Source organism: Lipotes vexillifer, unplaced genomic scaffold (assembly GCF_000442215.2).
Source record: "Lipotes vexillifer unplaced genomic scaffold, Lipotes_vexillifer_v1.1 scaffold58, whole genome shotgun sequence".
Lineage (NCBI taxonomy): Eukaryota > Metazoa > Chordata > Mammalia > Artiodactyla > Lipotidae > Lipotes > Lipotes vexillifer.
Genome location: NW_006781997.1, coordinates 263686 through 286292, shown reverse-complemented (window position 1 = coordinate 286292; position 22607 = coordinate 263686). Strand labels below are relative to the sequence as shown.

Genomic DNA, 22607 nt, shown 5'->3' with positions numbered 1-22607 from the left:
GGGGTGGGGTGTGTGTGTGTGGAAATAAGCAGTAAGGCAAAAGCTACTCCAGTCTCACTTAACAAAGCCTAAAAGCAAACACTGAAAAGATCAAATTCTCTTCAAATAACTCACCTATGTCTAAGAATAGGGCCCAAGAATGTTCTTTAAAAATACAACACATCCAGCACCCATCAAGGTAAAATTTACAATACCTAACAGCTAATAAAAAAATTGGTAGGCATGCCAGTATGGAAAAAACAACCTACAATGAGGAGAAAAGTCAATAAATCAAAACCAACCTGAAATTACACAGATGACTTAATTCAGTTACAAATAATGGCCCTCTAATATTATTGTAATTATACTTCATTTGCTCAAGTAGAGAACACAGCATGTCAAGGGAAGATATGGAAGATAATCTAAAAGATCCATATCAAACTTATGGAGATGAAAAATAAGATCTCTGAACCAAAAAGTACTTGATAAGACACTGCAGAAAAGACTAATGAACTTGAAGACATAGCAAAAGAAATGATCCAAAATTAAAGAGATAAAAAAACTAAAAAAAAAAATAACAAAGAATTAGTGTTGTGACACAATTTCAAACAACCTAATATATGTGAAATTGGGGCTCCTGAAGGAGGCAGGAGACAGGAAAGTCCTTTTGAGGAAATAATTGCCAAAATGTTCCTAATTTAATGAAAACTATAAACTCACAGATCCAAGAAACTCAAGAAAGCCCTAGTGATACAAATATAATGAAAACTACACCAAGTCACATCATAAACTGCTGAAAAACAATGATAAACAGAAAAATCTTAAAAGCAAGCAAAATAATAAAGGCACATTATATGAAGAGGAACAAGAAAGATATCAACTTCTAGTAAGAAATACTGCAAGCCAAATGTCATTACTGAATGAAAAAAAACACTGTAAGCACAGAAGTTTATACTCAGCAAAAATATCTTTCAAAACTTAAGGCAAAGTGAAGACATTTTTAGGCATAGAAAAAAGAATCCAAAACTAACAAATCTAAACTATCTTTCAAGAAGGAAAGTTACACCAGCAGAAATGTGGATCTACACAAAAGAAATGAACAAAGGAAGTAGTGTGTATTTTTTTCTTACATCAAAAAGATTACTTTAAAAGATTATTATTTTTTTAAAGCAAAAATAATAGCAATGTATTCTGGTGGTTATAACAAAGATGGAAGTAAAATGTGTGACAATTACAAATAGGCTGGAAGGACTTCCCTGGTGGCGCAGTGGTTAAGAATCTGCCTGCCAGTGCAGGGGACACAGGTTCAATCCCTGGTCCGGGAAGATCCCACATGCTGCAGAGCAACTAAGCCCATGGGCCACAACTACTGAGCCTGTGCTCTAGAGCCCATGAACCTAGAGCCTGTGCTCCACAACAAGAGAAGCCACGGCAGTGCAAAGCCCATGCACCACAACAAAGAGTAGCCCCTGCTCACCGCAACTAGAGAAAGCCTGTGCAGCAATGAAGGCCCAATGCAGCCAAAAAATAAATAATAAAAAAAATTAATTAAAAAAAAAAAAGGCTGGAAGAGGAGACATTCAACTATACTACTGTACACTTAAATTAGAAATAAAGTGGATATCACACAAAGGTAGACTGTAGTTGTTAAATACTAAAAACCCTAAAGTGACTTCTAAAAAAGCAAAACAAAGAAATACAGCTAGTAAGCTAAAAGATATAAAACAGAATACTAAGAAATGGCTAATTAATCCAAAATAAGGCAAAAACTAAGGAAAAGGGACAATGAATAGGCAGGATAAACAGAAAACAAATAGAAAGGTGGTTGATTTAAGCCTAAACATAATCTATAGTCACATAAATGGACTAAACACTCCCAATTAAAAGGCAGATTGTCAGATAAAAGAGCAAGATCCAACTTTTCTACAAGAAACCCAATTAAACACAAAGACACAATTGGTTGAAAGTATAAAGAAAAAAGTGTACATACATATATATACAAAAATAATACATACACACACATATATATATATACATACACACATACCACGCTACAGCAGTGTCAGACAAAGTAGACTTCAGAGTAAAGAATTTTACCAGGGATAAAGAGGGCCATTTCATAATAAAAGGGGACATATCGATACATGGAAATATGGGATATTCATGGAGGAAACATACAACATACAATCCTAAATATTTCTGCATCTAAAAGAGAACTTCAAAATGCATCAAGGAAAGAATTAATAAAACTAAAAGGAGTAACAAACAAATCCACATTTATGTTCTTTCATTAATTGAAACAGAAGCAAAAAAAAACAATAAATATATAGAAAACTTGAATGACATTATTAATCAACTGTGTCTGACATTTAGGAAATACTCCATCTAATGAAAGCACAGTAAAAACTATTTTCAAAAGCACAGAGAACACTTAACCAAAACAGACTATATTCTGGGCCATAAAACAAATCTCAAATCTCAATAAATATAAAATTATTCAAATCATACATGGATTCTTGGTCCACAATGGAAGTAAATACTGATCAATAACAAAGATATCTCTAGAAACTAAACAGCATAGTCTAATTAACCCACAGGCAGAAGACATCAAAGAATAAATTAAAAAGAATGAAAATAATAACATATCACATTTTTGGAATGCACCTAAAGCAGTGTTTAAAAGAAACCTATAGCATTAAATGGCTATATTAAATAAGAATAAATATATCAAATCACTGCTCAGAGCTTCCAGCTTAAGTTATTAAATGAGCAAATTATAGCCCAAATAGGCAGAATAAAGATAAATCAATCAGGTAAAAAACAGGAAACAAGGAAGTCCGTGAAGCTAGTTTTAGAAGAACATTACAATTTAGAAACCTATATAGTCAGACTGATCAGGATAAAAAACAGCAAGAGAGCGAACACACAAATCATCAGTGTAGGAAATGAGAGGACATTATTACAGATCTTACAAGCATCAAATGATTATGAGAGAGAACTATGAGCAATTTTATTCAATAATTCAACACCTTAGATAAAATGGACATGCTCCATGAAAAATCCAAACTACCAGAAATCATTCAATGAGAAATATATAGGATGAATAACCCTGTATCTATTCAAGACACTGAATTTGTAGTTAGAAACCTTCGCAAGCGTAGACGGCTTCACTAGTGAATTCCACTAAACGTTTAAAGAATAAATCAAACAACTCTACCCAAATTCTTCCAGAAAACTGAAGAGGCAAAAAAGTGATACTAAATTCAAAGTTATCATAAGGAAACAACAGACCAATATCTTTTATGAACATTAAAAAAAAGTCCCTAATATCTTGTCAACAATATAAAAAGTATACAAAGATTTCCAGTTTCCATTTCCACAGGTAAGGAGCTTAGAAACCCCACTCCATCCTAACAACAAGTAAAAAGCCAAGCAGACTAAAAAAATCAACAATTCTTCTAGGATCCATAAGCTAGGTGAGGACACAGCGTAAGTCACTGCCCCCAGGACTGAAGAGACAGACAGGTGAATATAGGGAGTCGTGGCTTACTAGAGCCCACAAGTGGAAACTGACTTGGGAACCACTGTGCAGGGAGGATATCCTGGAGAATAACTGAAGAATTGCTGGAGCCTCACTGTGGACAAGTCTGAGAGTTAAAAATTCCAGGAAAACCCAGTTATACAAAGGCCCCACAAATTTGTGAACTTTTCCTCTAGGACTTCAACCAGGTTCTCATAGTAAACACGAGAGAAAAATTCCCCCCTGCTTCTTGCAGCAAAGAGGAAAAGGAACCATTCTGAAATATACTAGAACACTGCTCTTAACACTCGAGCTCAAGAGAAACTAGTTAAATAGAGTCTAACTTGCTGGGGTATTATCAGAGGATAAATAATCTAGGGGAAGAGAAATACTCAACTCCAGCCTATTCTAGCCATCCTCCCCCATTTAAGGGGGGAGGAAAAACCTGAGAAACACTTGTAAAGTTCACAGTCCAGAGGCATAGGCTTATTAAAAGACTAAGACCTAATCAGAGAATGATGGAGTGTTTCTCCTTCCCCCACACCACACCATGACACGATCCAAAGTCTATTTATAGCAGTTCCTTTTAGTTGGTACATAGTGTCTGGCTATTAGGAATAAAATTACTGGCATAACAAAAGGCAAAAAACACAATTTGAAGAGACAGAGCAAGCATCAAAACCAGCATGGCAGGTAAGTTAGACTTACCAACCAAAAATTTAAAACAACTATAATACATTAAGGATTCTAATGGATAAAGTAGACAGCCTACAAGAAGCAGAGATGAAAATCCTAAAAAAGAACCAAAAAGAAATGCTAGAAATAAAAAACACTAACAGAAATGAAGAATGCAGACATGGCTGAGGAAATAATTTCTGAGCTGTAGACTATCTCAATAGAAATTTCCCAAACTAAAAATCCAAGAGAGTAAAGACTGATATTCTGTTCAACAGAACATCCAAGAATTGTGAGACAACTACAAATGGTATAATATAATGGGAATACCAGAAGGAGAAGGAAAAAAAAAATTTTTTAAATGACAAAATTTTCCCAAATTAACATCAAACATATACACCCCACCCTCCACAAAACAAACAAACCCTACACCTAGATAAAGCGCTTGAAACTACAGAAAATAAAAAGTCTTGAAAGAAGCCAGAGGAAAAAACACCTTACCTATAGATAAACAAGTAACAAATTATATCCAAGTTCTCCTCAGACACCACGAACAAGAGTGAAGTGAAATATTTTAGCATTGAGAGAAAAAAACTCACCCACCTATAGTTCTCTACTCTGCAAATTATCCTTTGAGAGAAGTAGAAATACTTTCCCAAATTAAAGCTAATAGAATTTGTTGCCAAATTGTAGACCTACTTGCAAGAAATGTTCAAAGTTCTTTAGAGATGAGGGAAATAATATAGGTCAGAAACTCTACATAAAAAAAGGAAAGAGCATAAAGAGTAAATGAAAGTGAAATAAAAACTTACTTTTCTTAGTTGAGCTAACGTTTGCTCAAAATAACGAGAAACAATCTACTATGTATGCACATATATGTTATGCCTATATACATACTTCTGTAATACATACATATATGTGAGTATATATATACACACACATTGTTTTATACACACACACACACACACGCACACACACACACATAAAGTGAATGACAGTAATGTAGAAGGGAAAGGAGGGAAGACTGTTCTGCTATTACAAGGTATTCATACTAGCCATCAACTGGTACAGCATTATACTGAAGTGTGTACAGTGGTATACTGTTACTTGAAAGTGGATTAGTTGTAAACGTACACTGCAAATTCCATGGTGCTACAGATTGAAATTCATATGTTGAAAATCTAATGCATACGATGATGTTAGGATATAGGGCCTTTGGGAAGAATTAGATCAAAAGGGCAGAGACCTCATGAATGGGATTAGTGCTCTTTTAAAGGAGACCCGAGAGAGATCCTCACCCCTTCGGCCATGTGAAGACATATGAAGACGTTCACAGTCTGCAACCCAAAGAGGGCCTTCACCAGACACAGAAGATAACCACGCAGGCACCCTAATCTTGGACTACCAGCCTCTAGAACTGTGAGAAACAAATTTCTGTTCTTTACATGACACCCAGTCTGTGGTCTTTTGTTAGAGCAGCCCAAATGCACTAATAAATAGGGCAACAACCCAAAAATAAGTAAATAAATAAAATTTTACAGAACTTAAAAAAGTTTAACTGATATGCTAAATAAGAGAGAAAATGGAATCATATACAATGCTTAAACCCCCCCCCCCAACACACAACAGTAAAAACAAGGGCAACAAAGAGAAAACATTAACGAGTATGGTAAATATGAATCCAAATCTATCAATAATCGCCTTGGAGATCAGAGATCTAAATTTATCAATTAAAAAACAGAGTGGGGGCTTCCCTGGTGGCGCAGTGCTTGAGAGTCCGCCTGCCGTTGCAGGAGACGCGGGTTCGTGCCCCGTTTCGGGAAGATCCCACATGCCGCGGAGCGGCTGGGCCCATGAGCCATGGCCGCTGAGCCTGCGCGTCCGGAGCCTGTGCTCCGCAAATGGGAGAGGCCACAACAGTGAGAGGCCCGCATAACGCAAGAAAAAAAAAAAAAAACAGAGTGGATCAAAAAATAAAACCCAATTATGTCATCTACAAGAAACCCACTTTAAATATACACACATATACAGAATAAAAGTAAATGGAGAAAAATACAACAGGCTAACATTAAATGAAAACAGAAATAGCTATATTAGTTTCAGACAGAGCAGACTTCAAAACAACAAAAGTTATCTGGGATAAAGAAAGGCATTCCATAATGATAGGGGTCAACTGTCCAAGAAGACATAATTCTTAATATGTATGCACCTAACAGCAGAGCATCAAACTATGTAACGCAAAAACTGATAAAATGTCAAGGAGAAATAGATGAATCCACTATCACAGTTAAGAGACTTCAACACCTGTCTCTCAGAAATGGACAGATTGAGCAAGCAGAAAATCAATAAGGACACAGTTGAACTCAACATCACCAATCAAATGGATAACTGCCATTTATAGACTACTCTATCCAATAACCAGAGAATACACATTCCTCTCCAAGATCACACAGGACATTCACCAAAACCACATTCTTGACAATAAAACACATTATCAAGCTTAAAACAGCAGAAACCATACACTGACTACTCTCAGACTACAATGAAATTAACTAAAAATCAACAGCAAAAAGATAACTGGAAAATCCCAAAATTCTTAGAGATTAAACAATACACTTTTTAAAATAAACACATATGTCAAAGAAATCTCAAGAGAAATTTTTAAAAATTTTTGAACTAAATGAAAATAACACAATTTATAGAAACTTGTGGGATTCAGTGAAAGCAGTGCTTTGAGGAAAATTTATAGCATTGAATGCATTTATCAGAAAAGAAAATCTAAAATCAACCACCTAAGCTTCTATCTTAGGAAACTAGAAAAAGAAATGCAGATTAAATAAAAAATAAACAGAAAAAATAAGAACTAGATCAGATATCAATGCAATTAGGAATGGAAAATAGTGAAAAATCAATGAAACCAAAACCTGGTTCTTTGGAAAGATCAACAGAATTGATAAGCCCCCAGCAAGGCTAACTGAGAAAAAAAGAGAGAACACAAATTACTAATACCAGAAATCAAAGAGGGGATGTCACTACAAGTCCTATGGACATTAAAAGGATAATGAAAGAATATTATGAACAATTCTATGCCAACAAAGTTGATAACCTTCATAAATGGACCAACTCCTTGGAAGATACAAGCTGCCAAAACTCACACAAGAAAGAGACAATTTGAACAGGCCTCTATTAAAGAAAATTAATCAATCATTAATAGCCTTCCAAAACAGAAAGCACTAGGCCCAGACAGGTTCACTGGTGAATTCTACTAAACACTTAAGGAGCAAATTATATCAATTCTCTACAGTCTCAGAGAACAGGAGTAGAGGGAATACCTCCTAACTTATTCTATGAAGTCAGCATTACTCTAATAACAAAACCTGACAAACACATTACAAGAAAATAAAAGATTAACCTCTCTCATGAACAGAGGCATAAGTCTTAACAAAACATTAGCAAATCAAATCCAATAATGTATAAAAAGAATTCCACACCATGACCAAGTTATCCCAGAAATGCAAGACTGGTTCAACATTCAAAAATCAATTAATGTAATCCATCACATCAAGAAGATAAAATAAGAAAAATTATATGATCACATTTTAGATACAGAAAATGCAGTTGACAAAACCCAACACTCATTCATGATAAAAACTCTCAATAAACTAGGAATAGAGGAGAACTTTCTGAACTTGGTAAAGAACATCATCAAAATACCTACAGACAACATCATATTTAATGGTGAGAAAGTGGAAGTTTTCCCGTTAAAATGAGGCAAAGATGTTCCCTTTCACTACTTCTTTTCAACATTTTACTGGAAGGTCCAGAATGTAATAAGACAAGAAAAGGAAATTAAAGGTATACATATTAGTAGAAAAAAATTAAATTGTCTTCGTTCACAGATGACATTGTCATCTACATAGAAAGTGCAAAATAATCAACAAAAAAACTCCTGGAACTAAGTGATTACAGCAAGGTTGCAGAATACAAGGTTAATGTACAAAAGTCGATTGTTTTCCTATACATCAGCAATGAAACAGTGGAATTTGAAATAACACAATTAACATTTATGTTAGCATCCAAGAACACAAATTACTTAGTATAAGTCTAACAAAGTATGTACAAGATCAATATCAGGAAAACTACAAAACTCTGATTAGCAAAATCAAAGAACTACAAAATGGACAGATATTCCATGTCCATGGATTAGGAAGACTCAATATTGTTAAGATGTCAGTTCCTCAAACTTGATCTACAGACTCAATGCAATCCAAATCAAAATCCCCCCAGTTTGGCAAGTTTCTTACAAAACCAAACATTTCTTACCATAAAATCCAGCAATTGCATTCCTTGGTATTTAACTAAAGAAGCTGAAAACTTAAGTTCACACAAAAACCTGCACATGGATGTTTATAGCAGCTTTATTTGTAAATGCCCAAACTCGGAAGCAAATGAGATGTCCTTCAGTAGGTAAATGGATAAATAAACTCTGGTACATTCAGACAATGAATATAATTCAATGGTAAAAAGAAATGAGTTATTAAACCATGAAAAGACATGGAGGACGCTTAAATAGATATTACTAACTGAAAGAAACCAATCTGAAAAAGCTACATACACACATGTATGGTTCCACCTGTATGACATTCTGGAAAAGGTATAACTATGGAGACAGCAAACAGATCAGGAGTGGGGAGTGGGTGGAGGGATGAACAGGCAAAGCACAGAGAGGATTTTTAGGACAGGAAAACTACTCTGTATACTACTATAATGGTGGATACATGTCATTATACATTTGTCCAAATCCACAGAATGTCCAGCACCAAGAATGAACTCTAATGTAAACTACAGACTTTGGGTGATTATGATGTGTTGATGTATTGATAGGTTCATTAATTGTAACAAATACACCACTCTGGTGGAGAATGTTGGCAATGGGGGAGGCTTTGCACGTGTGGGGGCAGGGGATATATGGAAAACCTCTACCTCTCATTTTTCTGTGAAAATAAAACTGCTTTAAAACAAAATAGTCTTAGAAAAAGTATACAAAAGGATACACTGTGATCAGGTGGGGTTTAGCTGGGAAAAAGCAAGGCTGATTAAGCTTTTGAAAATCAATCAAATCAATTCACCACAGGGCTTCCCTGGTGGTGCAGTGGTTGCGAGTCCGCCTGCCAATGCAGGGGACGCGGGTTCGTGCCAGTCCGGGAAGATCCCACATGCCGCAGAGCGGCTGGGCCCGTGAGCCATAGCCGCTGAGCCTGCGCGTCCGGAGCCTGTACTCCACAACGGGAGAGGCCACAGCAGTGAGAGGCCCGCATACCGCAAAAACAAAAACAAAAACAACAAAAAATATCAATTCACCACATTAACAGACTAAAGGATAACCATTTTGGCCATCTCGGTGGAAGCAGAAAAATCATTTGAAAAACTCAATACCCATTCATTATAAAACAAACTAAAAAACTTTCAGCAAACAAACAGAATATCCTCGAGTTGATAAAGTACATTTACCAAAAAAACAAAAAAAACCCAAAAAACTATAGCTGTCACCCATACTTCATGGTGAAAATCTGAATGATTTCCCTTAAGATCCAAAACAAGGCCAAGAATCTCTGCTCTCACCATTTGTATTCGACTGCACACTGGAGGTCCCAGCCAATATAACAAGGCAAGAAAAAGCAAGAAAAGGTATATACTTTGGAAAGGAAGAAATAAAACTGCTTTCTTCCACACATAATTGTCAACATGAAAAACCCCGAAGAACTTACAAAAATGTTACTAGAACTACAAGAAAGTTTAATGAGGTCACAGGACACAAGATCAGTATGGACATATCAATTATACTTCTGCATACTAGCAACAAACAACTGGAAACTGAAATTAAACCAACAAAAAGAAATACTTAAGTATAAATCTAATAAAATATACACTAGCTTTCAAATGATGAAAATTAAAAAACACTAATGAAAGAAATCAAAGATCTAAATAAATGGCAAGATAAACTGGGCTCATGGATTGGAAGAATCCATATTAAGATATCAATTCTTTCCAAACCGATCTATGAATTCAACCCAATTCCAAACATAATTCCAGCAGGAGTTTGGTAGGAACAAACCAGCTGCTTCTAAAACTTTTATGGAAAGGCAAAAGAACTAGAGTAGCCCAAAGTATTTTGAAAAAGAACAGAGTTGGAAGACTCACACTACCTGATTTCAAGACTAACTTTAAAGCTACAGTAATTAAAATAGGGTAACTTAGGCAAAAGTATGGACACATAAAAGGAACAGAGTTCAAAAACAGACTTAAATATGGTAAAGAAGTTTTCGACAAAAGCGCCAAAGCAAATCAATATAGAAAGCACAATTACTTCTACTTTTTGAAGGACACCATTACAAGAATGAAAAGACAAGCCACTGACTTGAAGAAAATATTTGCTGGTGAGAATAAAAACTAATATGACCATCTTGGAAATCAGTTTGGCAATTTCTTATAAGTGAAATGTACATTTACCATATGATTTAACAATCCTACTGCAAGGTATTTAGGTAAACAAAATAAGAAGTTATAGTCACAGAAAAAAACTTTACAGGAGTGCTTACAGCTACTTAACCACCAAAATCTGGAAATGCCCCTCAACTGGTGAATAGACAGACAAGCTGTGGTACATCCAAGCAATGGAATACTATGCAACCATAAGGAAGAAACTACTAATACACACCACAATATGAATGAATCTCAAATGCATTACACTAAGTAAAAGAAGCCAGACTCCAAAGGCTATATGCTGTATGATTCCATTTACATGACATTCTGGAAAGGGAGGACTCTGAAAAAAACAGGGATTCTCCAGGATGGGGATGGCATAATTCTTTAAGGTGATAAATGTTCTGTAGTGGTTATACAACTACATGATCTGTCAAAACTCACAGAACCACATACTACAAAGTATGAATTTTATGTAAATTATATCAACTAAAAAAAAATGACAAAAATAAAAATAGGAAAAATAATATGGAAGGAAAACTAAGACAATATAACATGAAAGTAACTCATGCCCTTAAAATAGAGAATCCTCTAAATAAGTAAAACAAAAAAGGACATTCAAAGATATAATACAATAACTTCCTTAAAGAAATAAATCTGTATTTTCAAAAGAACGATATTTTCCAGAAAAAAAAAAAGTGATAAAAGATTTAAAATCAGACATACTTGGTTAATTTCAAAGATAAGTAAAGCTCTTCAGATACCCAAGCAGAAGAAACAGGTCAATTGTGTATATGAGATGTGTTGGAAGGGAATGACTACCAGGGTGGGATAAGACAAAACACAATTCATAGAAATAACTACAAAGTCCTGAAGGAAATGGGTATACTATTATACCAGTCTACAATGTCTCTCAAAATCATATGAGGCATTTTTAAATAAGAAAAATTCAGGGATTTCATCATCCATAAATCCTTTTTGAAAAAATCTACTGGTCGACCAAATTTGGTCAATTATGAAATGACATTAACATTAAAAAAAAAAAAAACTGGGAGAAGCCATGGTAAAAAAGAATGCTTTGAGCTTTGAATCCATTTAAGTGTAGAACTGTGGTTTTCCATCAGAATCACGAGGAGAGCATATTAAAATAGAATGCTGGGGCCCAGTCAGTGTTTCCAGTAAGTCTCCTAGTGTGCTGATGCTACTGGGTCCGGGATATTTTAAGGATGACTGGTTTAGTTCTAAGATTAAACAACTGTGAGAATTATGGTTACAACACAATACAGCCATATATAAAAAATAATACAAAGGAATTCTGGTTAAAGATGGCAAACTGAATATATGAATTACTTTAGAAACACCAATAAAATGAAAAATAAAAGGATTTTTAACAGAAGGAATAAACTTAAAAAGTAACAAAAAACAAAACCCAGGAGAATAAACCTGGAAGGAACAAAATAATAACTGATTTAATGGGTCAAGAAAGTCAAATTATAAACCATCAAAGGAAAAAGTAAGGAAAAAGTTAAGCAATAAAATGTGTATAGAATCCTCGAATACATCAGGAATTGGTGGCACCAGGTGCCTCCATATGTGAGGCTGAAGGTAGAGGTGAAAATAAGATGATTAGTTGAATGCCTTTTTAAAGAGCAGTTAAGACTCTTAAATTTCATTCCCTTTCTTACACTGGCCAAGTGAAGAGGATAAAGCAGGATTTCTCAACCATGGCACTACTGACATCCTGGGCCAAATAATTCTTTGTTGTTGAGGACTATCCTGTGTATTGTGAAATATTTAGCAGTATCCTACCCACTTGATAGCGCCCCTTATCCCAAGTTGTGACAATGAAAAATAACTGCAGACATTGCCAAATATTCCCTGTGGGACAGCTGAGAACCACTGCTCTAGAAACACCTACTTAGAGAACTCTTTTTCAGAACCTCTCCTAATGAAGAAATGTTTACTTAACATTCAGCAATTCCTTTACTTTTACATTCTTTTGTTAAATTCAGAAAAAAAATTAAATTCTTTAAAAATACATGTCCACCATGCTACCGTTCCTTAACAAGGTATTTTTGTCTGTTCATTCATCCAACTCTATATATGCATTGAGAGAGAAGAAATGTTATTGGTGGTGGGACTTTGTTGGTGACATTTACATTTTGTACTCTGCACTGCTTGACTATTCATAACAACTGTGAATCATTTCTACAAAATCAAGTCATTGTACTAAAAAATAAAAATCTAGCAGAGGCTGCACAAAATAAGCAGTCAGGAATCACAAGCTCCTTCTTCTCAATTACTTAACTGCATTAAATATCTTGGGCAAAAAGTGATAGTTACTGTATAAAAAGTACAGTGATTCAAAATATCAATGCTATTCACTAACAGCATTGTAAGATTGGGGTGGGGAAAAGCACTTAAGTAGGCATAAATTGCTGGTAATGTAGTTACAGGATTAGGCAGGAGGTCCACAGAGGTTTATAATAATGCTTAAAGTAATCATCAATCAAATAGCCATGCTTGAACCAAGGATTAAGATCAATCTAATTCTAGGCCACTTAACAGCAAAAACACACACACAAAAAAAAAAACCACAAAATGAAATTAAAAAATTAACACTCTAATCTCTATACAGTAGTGTTACATGTAATCTTTTTATACTTTTTTTCATAGTTGAGGTATTTTCTACAGTTTTATAAAACAAAAAACCTTTACAAAAATTGATTAAGTCTGAAGAAACTGGAGCAAGGGAAGAATGAGGTTCATTTTAATTCTGGCTTAACTGATCTAAGTTAATGACTTACTATATACAAATAACAGGCCCACTTGATAAATGGACAAAATCTGACTTTACAAATCGAATTAAACATCCCCCAAATTAAGACAATTCTATAATAATCATTTTGTAATACATTTAAATTATTACACTAAATATGCCTCTTATAAGATACTCAATGGGTTCAAGTGATTCTCTACTTTCTGAGCTTTGAAAGAAAAACATACCAGCTTTCCACACCAAACTACAAGAAAAAATAACATAAGACAATGACCTGGGTTGGAGTAACCTCTATGTATTATTTAACTAAAATTTAACACTTACAGTTCAAGCCATATCAAAAACTTTTTAAAAAGAGGTAAGATATGTAAAACACTAAAAATGCTGGCTAATGTATATAATGGGGTCATCTGAGAAGTCAGACCAGCAATTGTTGTAAGTGGAATTTATAAATCATGGATTAAAGAAATATGACTTGAACCCAAATATCTCGCCCCATATTACAAATACCTTTATTAACTGTAAAGTCAAATTTTGTCTATTGGGGAGCGGGGGAGTGGTAATATCAAACTCACATTTATTTGTACCACATGAAACAAGAAATCTTGCCACTGTAATTAAGAATGGTGTCACTCTAACAACGCTATCTCATCAAAATGCAACGTGCACCTAATTAAAAGTGAGATGTCAAATTACGCAAGCATCTTTATGTCAAAAAACTGGTATTTAATACCACAGAACTGACCAGCTTTTTCAGATACATAAATTATTACTTGAGAAGTACGTAATTTTCTCATACCATTGAGGTCGAGGACCCAGTCGCAGAGTTAGGACCATTTAAAAAGGATATAACTATATCAGTATTACTGCCAAGCTGCCCTACATATCCGTCACTTATTTGTAGTCTGCGCGACAGAACAAAGAGGCCGACATGCCTCCTGGGATGACAGTGCTGCAGTCTGAGGTCGCTGGGAAGAGATGACGAGAAGAGATGGGGTACTCCACAAAAGGAAGGGGCCTAAAACCTTTGTAGAAATAGCCTAGGCAGACATAAGAAAAATAGGACAAAAGGGAGCCTGGAAGAATCGGGAAAAGCTTTCATGAAAGACGGGTAGGGGAGGGAGACTACCAGCTCTCTGCTACACTTCTCGCATCGGGGTCAACTTCTCATGTCCATTGCTCCTCACGGCCACCCCGGTCAGCTCTTCGAAAGACTCAGGGCCCCGAAGCTGAGTCGGAGTGGCCAGGCGAGACAGGGAGAAAATGGGGAAGGAAGGCACTGCCCGTTGGGTGGGGTACCACGGTCCCTCTAGGCCTCACCCAGCCCAGCTCTGGTGCCTTTCTTCTGTCTCTCACGCTAGCACCCCGAAGGCCGCTAAAAACCGCCTTACCCAGCTCGCCATGGAGCACAGCCCCAAGACGCTCCCCATTTCCACGGCGTCGCAGGAGTAGCAGATGCCAACAAGATGGAGACAGCTCCTCTCGCCTTTTCGTGCTTATTTACTAACTACAAGCCACTTCCGGCGCAGAGCCCACCCCGCCCCTCAGTTTGCGTCACTTCCTTCGTGGCCTGGGGAGGCGGAGGGTGCCGTGCTGGGGTTGCGCATGCGCGACCTGAAACCCGAGGCTGTCTGCTTCGGCGATTACTCTTCTAATTCAACTCCCGAACGCGTCTCGTTTTTCAACTTTTGCACCTTTTTTTTCCCACTTATGTTCTCAACTTATTTCTGAAGTCCAGTGCCTAGGCCAAGTTTTACTGGGATATTTCTACTCATTTGGGTGTTTCCAATTCTATCACTATTTGGGATTGAGAACGCATCTTAATTTCTTGCCCTATTAAGATGTTACAAGAAGTTTGCACATTTAAAAATTTTAAATGAGTTAGATAAGACATAGTAATAACTCAAGCATGTTATTGATTCTACTGAATGTCACGAGTTGTTGAGGAAACATTTAGAACCCTGTCCATAGGTGATAATGGACATCTCCAGGGAATGTATTCATTAAAAGTTCCAGTTATTTTTATAGTGATTAGTCCCTGAAGATATTCTGAGAAAAGAGATCCCTTGATACCTTTATGGATAAAACCCATATAGCACTTAATCTTAATTGATCATCTAGAGAGCTACTCAGTTGCAATTTATGATTGCAGAGCTGTGCCTTTTCCTCAGGTAGGCTTATAGTTATTTATATGAGATCGACCTCTTGTATGCAATCCAAAAATAAAGTGGTATCTCCACTATAAAGGTCATAGCTTCTACACAAGTTTGATTTATCACAATCCTTGGGAAGACATTTTAGGGACTCTACAATTATGGGAGATCAGAAGACCTACCAAATCCAGTTAAGAAGGAGTGGCGTGCAAGTAGTACAGAGTTTCAAGACAGAGGGGCAGATCCACATTTTCATCTCCGTAAGGGGATTCATCTGGATGCCTAATGGGCAATTAAATGCAAAGTGTAAGAAAGTGAAGTATCACCCAATAAGCTATTAATACAAGCATCTTTAAAATTTGAAATATTTTGACCTACAAAAAGGTAAAGAGAATAACGTCATAACCATGAACTTTCCCCTGTCTTCAAGAAATAAAACATTACAAATAGAATTGCTCCTCCCCCTCCACCAAGAAATGATCATAATGAATGAATGTTAGGGACCAGCTAGCAATCTTGCTACAATGTCTTCAATTTATTGACTGTTGCAAATTGCCCTTCAAAGTGGTTTTACCAATGTACACTTTCTCCAGCAGTGTATGAGAATTGCTCCACATCTTTCTCAGCACGTGGGTTTGTCACACTTTAGCTAACATGAGAGAAGTGAAATGTCTCATTATACTATCAATTTGCATTTACCTGATAACTAGTAAGATTGAGAACTTTTGTTATTGACCATTGCAACATCATCTTCTGAATAAAGTGCCTTTTCAAGTCTTTTGTCCATTTATCAGTTGGGTTATCCATCTATACTTTATTGATTTGTAGATGGTTTTAATATATTTTTGGATACAAATTCTTTGTTATGTGTGGAGAAATTACATCTCCCAGTCTGGACTTATTCTTTCACTTTTTTGTGGCGTCCTTTGATGACACCTTAGCGTAGTTTTAAATTTACTATAATGTAGTTAAATTTGACAAACTTGATCCTTAAGTTACATGATTTTGTTGTTTAGAACTCCTTACTAGTACCAAGATTTTAGAGATATTTTCCTTTGTATATTTTCTTCTAGTTTTAATGTTTTGCTCTTAAACACTTAGGTTTTTAATCCACTTAGAGCTGATTTTTGTGTATGGTATGAGGTAGAAATCCAGTCAATGATGTGATGGTAAACTGCCTCTCCAGGGGGGGAAAAATAGCCCCGATATGTAGCATTTGCAGATTTCCATTATAAATACCCCCACTGTGGCTGATTCCCATCTACCATTGTTTTAACAATACACTTGTGAAATTCTTGACTATTTATTTAGCAACAGGTCGGTTTGATCTAGCACCAACATACCACTAGGTCCACTTGTATTCTAGTTTTTCTTATGGATAACCAATTGTTCTAGTATGAATTTTAGAATAATAATCCTTTCTCTCTCATCTCATACGGCAGCAATACCACTGCTGTCATATGTCACATTTCATACACATGTGTCTGTTTCTGAACTCTATTCTATTTTATGGATTGAGTTGTCCATCTATACATAGTTTACTAACACATAGTTTTATAGTTGCGTCTCTAAATACATGGTTTTAATTATAGTTGCTTTAAAGTAAGTCTTGATATCTGCAAGCGTTTCTATACCTTACTCTTCATACTTGTTTTGGCTGTTCTTGTTGCTTTTTTATACATATATATATATATATTAGAGTCAAGTTGTCAAGTTTGGATAATAAATTATATAGCCTCAGTAATCATAAGAGTTTGATCATATTTTAGAGGTGTGTGATAAATTTGACTATAAGCTTCTTAGTGGCTAGAGAGTTTCTCAAAGAGACATTATTTGCATTTTAGATTGGACAGTACTTTATTATGTGAGATTATGCTTTATGAGACAGATTTGTTAGTATTATTAACCTCCACTCACTAACTGTCAGAATTATCCCCTACTCCTAATTATTGTGATACCCACTAAGGGACAATATAACCATTCGTTGTAAACCAATAGTAAAGCAAAGAAAGAATTATTAGTTATAATTAACAGATTGTCTCCTTGCCAACAGTGAAAGAGTTAAAATGATGGCTTTTTTAGATTTGTACTCGAAGACAACCCAAAACATGTTTTCAGTACAAATCAGCAATTCAGTAGGAGCAGTTTCTCCAGGCTGCTTCTTATAGTACAAGTCAAAGTCATAATGCCAATGCACAAATCAGTAAAAGTAAGTAAATTAGGAGTTTTTAAAAATGCTAATTGCTCATTTCTCCTATGGTGTGACCTGACTCAGGGATCAACTTTAGAAGATCTCAAGTGGGCAATTTCCAAAAATATTAGAAATGCTAATAGGTATCCACCCCCGAAAATATTTCAAATATGTTTGGGTGGTACTGAATATTATATTCTTGTGATTAATGTTGCATGTTAACATTTGAAACATTTGACTTTTAAAAACCCTTTTTTCTTTTCCAAGAAACATGTATTAACATCTATCATAATTAATATTCTGTGGAAGATAGTTTAAGATATGCTGATGGAGGAAAGGATGGACTGCAGAGCCTCTGGCAATCCTCCTAAAATATCATTTTTCATAACTGAGCTTTTGGTCATTAGATCAAAAGGTTAGATCTTTTTGAGCATTAGAGAGCTCAAGGTTATATTCTTTGGCAAGAATGTGAGCATGCTCTATGTCGCCAATTAAAGACAAGATATAAACTTTGGCATTAAAATAAATGGAATTTAAAATTAATAGTCTCAGGGAAATTCAGGAGTAAGACCAAGACACAGGTCAGAATAGACATGCAGAGGAGTGGGCTGAGAGAATTCTGGAATACTATAAGCAGGCTTAAGATTTTCCTCAGGAAACATTCTGGGTTCATTCTCACATATGGATGAACAAAGAATCAAAGCTCCCAAGTAGAGCATGATTGTGATAATTTTAGCCTGAGAAAAATGTAAAGCAGGGTTACCAAGGTTATCCTGTTAATAGTAAATGTTTCAATAATACATTAATAAAAATCAGCTTAGACCAGCGTAATCCCCAGGATGAACTGGGCACAAAATTTACCCTAATGTAACTAAATAAGTTACTCTGAAATTTAGACTTATTGACTATCAGTCATTAGTATTGTGAGAGTTTCTACCCAAATAATAATTTGGGTTTCAGAATTTACCTGTATGGCAATAAAACCATATCTTCAGTGTAAAGGAAAATACTTAATATTTTTTCTGGCAATCTATGCCTATTTTCAAGTCATAAAAAGGATCAAAACACATCTTTGCTCTATAATACTCTGGAAATTACTATCTGATCTGGAAGGAGACCATTCAATTATCCCTATTTCTCAGATTATATTAAAGTACAAGTTTAAGAAAAACAAAAGTAGTCAGGCTTCATATTAAATTCATATAGCATAGTCCATGACTGACCTTTTCCTCCTGAATAAGCATGAATAATGAAAGATCTTTCTAAACATTAGTTATAGATATCTCATAGTCATGCACTACTCCTTCTTGAGTGTTTATTATTACAAAGTAATATAGAACCGACATTCTGGACTTCATGGCATTGTACCTTTTGGAGGCTACCTCATACTTACTGCTGAGCTGCTGTAGTTTCTGCTCCCTGATAATTAACACTGTTGAAACTCTTCTTTTTTTTTTTTTAAGAAAGTTTTTTCTTTTAAATTTTATTTATTTATTTATTTATTTTTGGCTGTGTTGGGTCCTCGTTTCTGTGCAAGGGCTTTCTCCAGTTGCAGTGAGCGAGGGCCACCCTTCATCGCGGTGCGCGGGCCTCTCACTGTCGCAGCCTCTCTTGTTGCGGAGCACAGGCTCCAGACGCACAGGCTCAGTAGTTGTGGCTCACAGGCCCAGTTGCTCCGCGGCATGTGGGATCTTCCCAGACCAGGGCTCGAACCCGTGTCCCCTGCATTGGCAGGCAGATTCTCAACCACTGCGTCACCAGGGAAGCCCGAAACTCTTCTTTTAAGAGGTGGAGATTTTCCCTTTCTTACTATGTATAGACTGGGAAGAAATTAGTTCAGTATCTCATTCAGGTGCTGGCAATTTAAGGAAGCATACGGAGTATATAGAGTTCCTGTTGTAGATTACCAATGATGACATATGGGACAATTTCCACTGCTGCCTTGGCTGGTTGCTGCTGCCATGCTCCTCTCTATATTGTCTAGTGGTCATCCGCAGAAAATTCCTTCCCCACTAATTGTTACTGGAGATGCCTGTGCCCAGAAGCCAGTGGTCTGTAACCTTTCACCCTCTCCTGTCATTCCTCACCCATATCCATAAGGAAATGGTTTAGTATCTTGCACAACACTTTAAAAGTTCCCAGTTTAACCTAGAGTTAGTGCCCTTCCATCAAGATTAACTGAAATCAGACTTACCTTTGGTCCCAAGGTTTTCCTGCCTTTATACAAATTTCTGTATCAACTTTAAAGCTAATTTCTTAATGGACTATAGCTATGAAACATTGTGAAAATAGAACAGATTTTTAATGGAAAATAATCAGGTCATATTTCGCTGTAAATTAGGGATTTTGTTATTTAGTTCCCCTGTCCTCTGTAGACCAACACTGAAACTATTGAGGGATAAAACACCTTGGGCCCTTGAAATAAATTGTCTTAAAGGATGAGTAAATTTTGCATTTATAAGAAGAAAAAAAGGCCTATAAAAAGTATTTTATGACTAATCCTAAATGTAAACATGTTTAAATATTTCACCATATGTTCTTTAAAAATAAGCCAGAAATAGATTAGGACATAATAGCCTATAGAGGTCAGTATAAACTTAGAATTGGAAGAGACCATATCCTGATTTAAGATAGGCTTTTTTCAGTGATCTTGATACTTAAAATAATGATAGTAATAATGTTAAAGGCACACTCTCCTAAACTATTAACTTAATATTAAAAATATAAGTGGGGCTTCCCTGGTGGCGCAGTGGTTGGGAGTCCGCCTGCCGGTGCAGGGGACATGGGTTCGTGCCCCGGTCTGGGAGGGTCCCACATGCCGCGGAGCGGCTGGGCCCGTGAGCCATGGCCGCTGAGCCTGCGCATCCGAAGCCTGTGCTCCGCAGCGGGAGAGACCACAGGAGTGAGAGGCCCGTGTACTGCAAAAAACAAAAAAAACATAAAAATATAAATGAATAATTTTCTTTCCACACAGATTTTCTTTTTTTTGCCCAAATCTAAGCCAGTAATTCTCATGGACAATCAGGTGTTTATGCCAGTGAAGTAGACGACTACAAAAATAGAATATTTATTTCAGGCAGAACATATGTAAATTTAGGGACAAAAAGCAAATATTCACAATGTAAATAATGAAGTGGGTAGAGAATTCAAATGTTTCTAATGTTTAATGTTTTATAATCATTGATAGTGACTACTTGAAGAAACATTAACAGCATTCTAAAACATTTTGCCTCTCAAGGGCAGTTAGCTGAAATATGTTTAGTATTTACTGATTGCACATAGAAACTGATCAAGTATAATGTTACTATATTGAAGATATATTAAAATCAAGCATTCATTTACCCAAAAATGTTATTTGTTATGGTACAGAAAAGAGCCAACTATTTCTGCTGGGACATTCATCAGATTTTTGAATTCTTATTAAATATGTTATGAAGGTAATGTCTAAATCAGTACTGTACAATAGAAATATACAGTGCATCCGTAATTTATATATATATATACTAACAAACGTAAGGTAGATAGCCAGTGGGAAGCAGCCGCATGGCACAGGGAAACCGGCTCGGTTCTTTGTGGCTGTCTGGAGGGGTGGGATAGGGAGGGTGGGAGGGAGGGAGACAAAGAGGGAAGAGATATGGGAACATATATATATGTATAACTGACTCACTCTGTTATAAAGCAGAAACTAACACACCATTGTAAAGCAATTATACCCCAATAAAGATGTTAAAAAAAAATAAAATAAAATAAAATAAAAATAAAAATAAAATAAAATAAAATTTTCTAGTAGCCACATTAAAAAGAAAAAGAAAGATGAAATTAATTTTAACAATACATTTAACCCAATACATGCAAAATATCATCATTTCAACATGACATTAATATAAAAATTATTAATAACATGTTTTACATTATTTTTCATAAGTCTTCTAAGTCTGGTTTGTATTATAACTTATAGCGCATCTCAATTCAGATCAGTCTCATTATAAGAGTTCAATAGCTCACATATTGGACAACATCTAAAAGCTGAGAGAAAAAATTGAGGCAGTTATCCAGGTGATCCAGTTCAAGCTAAACAAACAAGCAAAACATACTTTTCTTTGGATAAATTATTAAGCTATTTCAGGATAAAGTGGTTTTAAGCCTGTACATTTACTTCAGGTATCGAATCTGTTTCATCTAATTAATATTTTGTATAAAAATCAAATCCGGGCTTCCCTGGTGGCGCAGTGGTTGAGAGTCCGCCTGCCTATGCAGGGGACACGGGTTCATGCCCCGGTCTGAGAAGATCCCACATGCCGCGGAGCGGCTGAGCCCGTGAGCCATGGCCGCTGAGCCTGCGCAATAGACTTGAATGAAGGGTAAATGTTAAGTTCTTATAATTATTTAGGCTATCATACTGCTATTTTTATATGTATGAAATTCACCAGATTTGATTTTCAAGCATTGCAAATAATCCATAATTCTGTTTTAACCAACTTATCATCTGATAAGTTTCTATGGCCTTAGCTTTCTCCCCTCCAGAGTTAATTGTAACAATAGGGTGCTCCCAGGAAGTCCTTGACACTTTAGGCAGCCTGATTTCAAATAATTCCAGACAGTGCTTGTTGATTCTTGCTCAGCTCTCCACACCTCATTCCACTACCTGTATTCTCTGTTACCCCATATAACACTTCTGCAAATTCTTACATAAAGCTGATCTCTTCTTGTTCTCTTTTTGCTGAATGATCAAGAACTTTGGGTACTCTTTTTCTCACAGTCTTTCCTTTCTTGAAGATTTGCTTTAACTTCAAAAACAGTTAGAACAAAAGTGTGGACACCCTTCCA

General features: G+C 35.8%; 1 protein-coding gene across 1 annotated transcript in view; it reads right to left on the bottom strand.

The window, feature by feature from the left end:
* The window catches only part of SERINC1 (serine incorporator 1), a 31466-nt gene extending 16516 nt beyond the window's left edge, over nucleotides 1–14950 (bottom strand). Inside the window, exon 1 of the mRNA XM_007454900.1 lies at nucleotides 14828–14950. Within this exon, the coding sequence (XP_007454962.1) occupies nucleotides 14828–14866 (39 nt within the window). The 5' untranslated portion in view covers nucleotides 14867–14950. The remainder of the gene's footprint in view (nucleotides 1–14827) is intronic.
* Nucleotides 14951–22607: the final 7657 nt, after the last annotated feature.